The 6,499-nt window shown below is 36.6% G+C and overlaps 1 protein-coding gene across 2 annotated transcripts in view; it reads left to right on the top strand.

The window, feature by feature from the left end:
- Positions 1–374: 374 nt before the first annotated feature.
- DPPA2 (developmental pluripotency associated 2) overlaps positions 375–6,499 on the top strand; it is an 8,430-nt gene continuing 2,305 nt past the window's right edge. The window contains exons 1-5 of one of the 2 annotated variants that reach the window (XM_015595091.2): positions 375–503; positions 2,244–2,391; positions 3,790–3,935; positions 4,029–4,112; positions 4,536–4,797. In XM_015595091.2, the coding sequence (XP_015450577.1) occupies positions 477–503; positions 2,244–2,391; positions 3,790–3,935; positions 4,029–4,112; positions 4,536–4,797 (667 nt within the window). In that variant the 5' untranslated portion in view covers positions 375–476. The remainder of the gene's footprint in view (positions 504–2,243; positions 2,392–3,789; positions 3,936–4,028; positions 4,113–4,535; positions 4,798–6,499) is intronic. The other variant, XM_025051462.1, reaches the window with a different exon arrangement.

Raw genomic sequence — 6,499 nt, 5'->3', positions numbered from 1 at the left:
CTCTTTTCTTTCTTCCATAGTAATAACATCATTTAATCCATCACCACTATTGCCCCAGATATGTTTAAAAACTATTTTGTTTATTCAATTGTAACTTATCTATAAAAATTTTTACTTCCAGTTTTCTCCCAAGTCTCACCTTAAAGGAATAAAGTCTCACCTTAAAAGAATAAAGACAAAAATCTCTTTTTTTAAAAATATAAATTAGGAGTGATATTAATTACCCAATAATTTGAAGCTCACCTAATAGACAAGATAGGGTATAGAACCGATAAAATTATCACACTGTCAGATAATGGGGGCGGGGCGGTGCAGGGGAAGAGGAGAAAGAAAAGAACTCTTTTGAGAAACAGGAAGTAGAAGGAGACATTTGCTTATAAAAGGAGAAATCAGGCTAGAAACCCTCAGGTTAAAAGGAGTAAACGGCGGGTATCCTGAACAGTGCTGGCTTTGCCTTCCTCTGAGTGTTCCTGGAAATGGCAAATTCTGATAGCAGCAAAAAGGTGAGTTTAGCTCAAAGAGAATTAATTTTCCCACAGATTCACTTTTCAAAGCCTTTCTGGAGCTCACTTACCGGTTTCCCTTTTGCTACGAATCTTAATTTCTGGATGAAAGAAATCTCCATCTTGGAATCTCCTCCTCTTTGCGGTGGATTATTACTTTTCTTTCACGTGATTGTGGCTCCGTGCACATTTGAGTGAGAGCAAAAAAAGAGAAGTAAAGATTCTTTTTTCCCAGGGCAAAGTAAGAGATTTATTTTGTAGAAAGACATGTTGTAGCTGGGCAAGATAAAAACGATAAAGAAATGGAGAGCTGGGTTAAAAATAAAGTGGAAAAGGATAATGTGGATAAGGTCAGAAAGTGAAGTGACCAATTAGTTTCTTTCCTCCAAGAGTGAGAAGTAACCTACTCCCAGTGGGTTTGGTATCAAATGGGTTTCCAGACTAGGCTTGAGTAGTTTTGGACTGGAGAGAAAATATTGAGGTTTCGTAGATATTTACAGGGACTGCTGTACCGGGCTCGTGGACTGAATTGGCCGATATTAAGTGCATGATTACGGGCAAGTCTTGTAGCTGCTTTGAGCCCTGACTTATCTCAAGTAATATTTCCCCAATAACATCAATGTTTTTTTGAAGCTGACTAGTGAATGTGTGTGAAAGTGTTTTGAAAAAGTGGTATACAAATGCAAAATCCCTATATGCAAGCTAGGAATTTGAGAGCAATGGGAAGCCATTAGGATGATTTAAATAGGGAAATGAGGTGGCTGCATCAGATCCCGCTTGGCTGCTGTGGGGAAAAAAGTTTTACAATGGGTCTGGAATGGAGTTTTTTCATCCTTGGATTTGAGAGGAAAAGCTAGGTTCGGAAATCTACTCAGGCATGTTATTGAGCGGCATTGGTCATTTCATTTCTGAGACTCAGTTGCCTAATTTGTAAAGTAAGAAAACTAATAAATTACTACAAGTATGCTATGGGTATTAAATGAGAGAAACACAGAAATCACCTGGCACAGTGCGTGTGTACTGTACAAAACGAGTACATGTTAGATCATTAAAAGAACTAGAATGCCAAATCTATGCTGGGTACTGTGTCAGTTACTGTCATGGCAATGGTAGTAAAACAAATACATTCGCTTCCCTCAGGTCATGGGGCCGAAATAAGGCCATTGTGGCTGGAGCTCAGAAACCTCTCAAGCTGGAGTGGTAGGCAGGGGCCAGACTGTTCAGGAATTTGTGGGCTACTCGAGGGAGTTTTACCTTTAACTCAACTAGCAATCAGAAGCCACCAAAGTATTTTAAACAAGCAGGACAGCAATCCGAAAAAAGAGTAGAGTCAGAATAGATTTTGGAATAACAGGAGAGTTAAGGATAGCATGAACTGTGAATCATGTGATAAAAGATGGGAAGGCAGAAACATATTTCATACAGATTTAGGCAACAAATTATAAGTATTTAATATTTTAGCTGGTGAAAAAGAAAGCCGTGAGGGAAATGATTTCCACACACCCAAGATGTACTCTTCCATTTCTTCTATCACCCATTCGTAAATTTACTTTTGTCCATTTCCTTATCGTTTCTCTTATCTAGTAAAGGGTCTACTAATCAATATCAAATTCAAGGAACTCTCAGTAAGTCTTCACTCCTTTCACTTTCTAGTTTCTTATTCATTAGTAGTGATTTGAAAGTAAAAAGTTTAATTGTAAGCATCAAATGAGAATCAGTGATTAATCCTACCCTTTTCAGGATTTCTTTGAGAATCAATTAGATGAAGAAAGTGTGATTCTCACATTGGTTCCAGCTTACGAGGAACCTAATGAAGAACATCAAATGCAACCAAGCATTTCTTTAGCCTCAGAAGCCAGTCTGAAGACTCCTAGGACTGATGATAAAGGTATGAGGACAAGGAATGCTCAGTTTGCTGCCCCTCCAGCTCTGGGAAACCCAGGAAAAGTATAAATTTTCTTCTCTATCCTTTGACTGCACAATGTCCAGCTTAAATCTCACCTCTGTTAACTGCGGTAAGAGTTTCTCAAACTCCCATACTTCTCATTTGCTAAGCACAATGTACTGCCTTGCTTATAAGACCAAAAACAAACAAACAAACAAACAAAACATGTGGAGGGTTTTAGGCAGAGCATAGTCTCATGGGGCAGCTAGATATTAGTTCAAATTTCCAGTCCTTGAGGGTCTTCTCTTCATTTGTGTTAATTCGTACTTTATATACCTCTTATGAAGACTAATTTTCCACACTTTGTAGAGATATAATTGAAAATAACATTGTGTAATTTTAAGGTGTACAGTATGATGATTGGTACATGAGTATATTGTGAAATTACTACCAAAATAAGGTTAATTAACACATTTGTCACCTCACACAGTTACTTTTTGCCTCCTGCGGTAAGAACATTTAAGATTTACTCTTTTAGCAACTTTCAAGCATATGATATAGTATTAGCTATAGTAACCATGCTGTACATTAGATCCCCAGAGTTTATTCATCTTATAACTGAAAATGTGTTCCTAGAGATAAACATCTCCTCATTTCCCCCTGCCTCCAACTCCTGGCAACTACCAGTTTACTTTGTTTCTATGAGTTCTGCTTTTTTAGATTCCACATATAAGTGAGATCATAAAGTATTTGGAAGACTAAATAATTTTGAAAAACATCTAGTATTTTGCTTGGTGAGTAATTACTTGATCAAATATCTAACAGTTCGTTATGTCATGACCCTTTGTGTCCTCAGCGCTTCATATAAAGGCATTGAATAAGTATTCAGAATGATTTTATTTTCTGGGCCAATAATGAGGACTTCAAGATGAAGTGGATAATGACAGGTTACAGCTAAACAAAATGAATTGAAACAAGGTCTTGTAAAGAAAAAATGAGGCAGGCTGACAGAATGGAAGACCATTGTTGGTTGGGGTACTTTCTTTGATTTCTATAGTCCAAAATCTAGACATTTTGGAGGAGCAATTCAATATAATGTTCTATCCCTGTGATTGTTGACGTCCATAAAAACAATAGGTGCTGTAAGTAGTATAAAAAACATGGAATTTAGAATTTCAAAATGTAAGTTTGATTCCCAAGTTTGCCGTTTTAATGGAGATGTGATCTTGCACAAGTCTTTTAATTCTTGAGTCTATTACCTTATTATTAATAACATGAGGAAAACTATTTGATATGTATATGTGCAAATTGAGTTGTGAGAAATAAGTGAGAACTTTGTAAAATTATAAAGAATCTTACAAATTTTAAATTACTTTTACTTTGATTTCCTTCTTTTCTCAGTTTATCTGCCTCAAATGCATGAAAACTTCAAAGCTTGCCCCAAATCAATCCTTCCCTTGCCAACCATTTTGCCTTCAATTAATAAAGTACGTTGGGACACATTGCGGAACTGGTGCCAACAATTTAATTTGAGTACGGATGGTAAGGTGAGTAAGTACATTGGTGGGAATCTGTTGCTCAGAGCAAATATGGTAAGCTTTGTCAAATTTTAATTTTTTTTCCTTTATTAATTCCCTCAGAAAATAGATGTTTATCTGAGGCTCAAGGAACATGCTTACACTGAAGAAAAAGAGGTGACTGAGGAGTATGAAGATAGTATAAAGGTAAGTTCTGATTGAATTGTTCGTCTTCTCCCAATATCAGTCTATATGTTGTACCTCTAAGGCAAGGTTTCTCAACTAATACTACTGAAATTTTGGGCCAATTAATTTCTTTTTGTTTTGGAAGCCGTTCTGTATATTTTAAGATGTTTAGCAGAGTAAATTCCTGTCTTCTACCTAGATGTCTCTCCCCACCCCTCACAGTTTTAACAATCAACAATTTTTTCCACTTGAGAACCACTGCTCTAAGGGAACTAATATCTCTAAATGCTACCTACATTGACCTACTTGGGTCAATGTATAAAGAATGATAAAATTGACACAGAAGTTATCTCAGCAGTAGCGCTTTACTGAATATAAAATTGACACAGAAGTTATCTCAGCAGTAGCGCTTCACTGAATATTCATCATGAATCTCATTTGCAGGATGTTCCTGAAACATCTCAGGAAGCCACCTTGCAGTCAAGTTCAAAGAAATGCAAGATGGTAACCAAGAGAACAAGGAATCAGAAAAGTTATAAGATGAGTGAGAGAGAGAAAGGGACCAATACAGTTGAAGTGATAACTTCAGCTCAGGAAGCCATGTTGGCAGCATGGGCAAGAATTGCTGCAAGAGCTGTTCAGCCTAAGACTGTGAATTCATGTTTCATTCCTACTTCTGCAGAGAACTTTCTCCTGCAAACCTCTGGTAAGATCAACCTTAAAGAATGAGTACCATTTCAGAGAAAGAAGGTTAACTTTTATTAGTTCGATACTGAAAGGTAGTAAAAGGAAGAGTGAGTTAAAATATCTGTAGATTAGATACTAGGTCCTTAGAGGGCTTATCTTTTGATTGATAACCTAGTTTTGTCCAGATGGATCTCTGATTTTTTTTTTTAATTCTTTAATGTCAATACATATTTGACCCCTTTTACCCCATCTACCTTCCTCCTCCCCCTCTCCCCTAAGCCAGGTGATTTCTTGTCACTAAGCAGAAGTCCAAGGTGGGAAGAAAGCATGATCCAATAAAGCGATGAGCCACTACCTGAGATCTTTGCCTTTCTCCCTTTCTCAAGGCCCTTACAGAATCTGAATAAGAGTGTGCATGATAGAATTGAACAACCTTGGTTTAAATCCTTGTCTTACAACTTCCTAGGTATGTGGAATTGGCAAGTTTCTTAGTGTAAGCCCTGATATATCCTGATTTATAAAATGAAGATTATAACTATTCTACTTTATAGAATGATTGTAAGACTCATGAGAAACAACTTGAGTGGCACATTAAAAGTAGGCAATAATAATTAAAATGTTTGAGGTCCCTGTCTCTTTAAGAAATCTTGAGAATAACTTAGCCTCACCTTTCTCCAAATCTTCCTCTCTCCTTGATATTTTTGTTTTCATCTCCAGCAAACTCTGTCTCAGGTCAGCAGAGTCACTCTCCTTTTTCGCTTGAGTTCTTTTCCTCTCTCCAGCCCATTCCCAAAAGTGTTCTGGATTATCTTTTATTCGGGGCTGACTTGTATGGTAAGGAATGTTTTTCATTACACAAGGAAGGCAAGCAAAAGGAAGACAAACTGAAATTGACCTATTATCTGCTCCCCAAGCTGTACTCCTTTCTGTGAAAATGAATGAGCAGCTTTTGCTAATTTCCAAAAGCACTGTCCAGTCACAAAGCTGTCTCTGAAGGCCTGCTTGCCCAAAGATAAAGCCTCTTTCTAATTTTCATTAATACGCCACACTTAATCATCCTCTTCATTTAGTTGTTATTAAAGACCTACTATGATTTAAGAATGTGCCTAGCTACTGGGTATATAGAGCTAAACACATGTAATCTCTACTCTTGTTTTATAGTCTGGGAATATTTAAGCCCACAGAAACTGCTCCTTTCTCTCAATTTCAGATCCTTAGGACTTACCTTGTTTTCTCTCAAATATCTCATCTCCCCAATTAGATTGCTCCTTAGGTTTTTAAAGAAAGATTCTTTTGCTTTTCTATATTTGAGACAGTGCAACATAATAGTTATGCAAATGGGATGCAAATCAAAATATCTGGATCCATGGCTTGGTTCTGGGGAAATTATAATATTTAACAACGTAAGCTTCAGTTACCTCACTTATAAATAAGAAAAGTAAATAGAAGGTAAATAGTAATGTTCTTAATAAATGTATAAATACAGGTAAACTGCTTTTCAATATCTTGGACATAAAGCAAGCATTCCAAAAAGTTCATTGTTATTACCCTTTATGCTACATAATTTGTGAAATTAGATTATAGTAATCTTTTGGTCTACATTTCTCATGCTTCTCATTCAGTTGATGTATCAATAGACTGTAAGAGCAAAGTCAAGAATGACTTGCTGAGAGATTGGATTGAGGCATGGTTATGTGATCTGAGCTGTTTATTTGCTTCTC

Source organism: Pteropus alecto, unplaced genomic scaffold (assembly GCF_000325575.1).
Source record: "Pteropus alecto unplaced genomic scaffold, ASM32557v1 scaffold270, whole genome shotgun sequence".
Taxonomy (NCBI): Eukaryota; Metazoa; Chordata; class Mammalia; order Chiroptera; family Pteropodidae; genus Pteropus; species Pteropus alecto.
The sequence above is the reverse complement of the archived record's forward strand: the minus strand, read 5'-3'. Positions and strand labels throughout refer to the sequence as shown.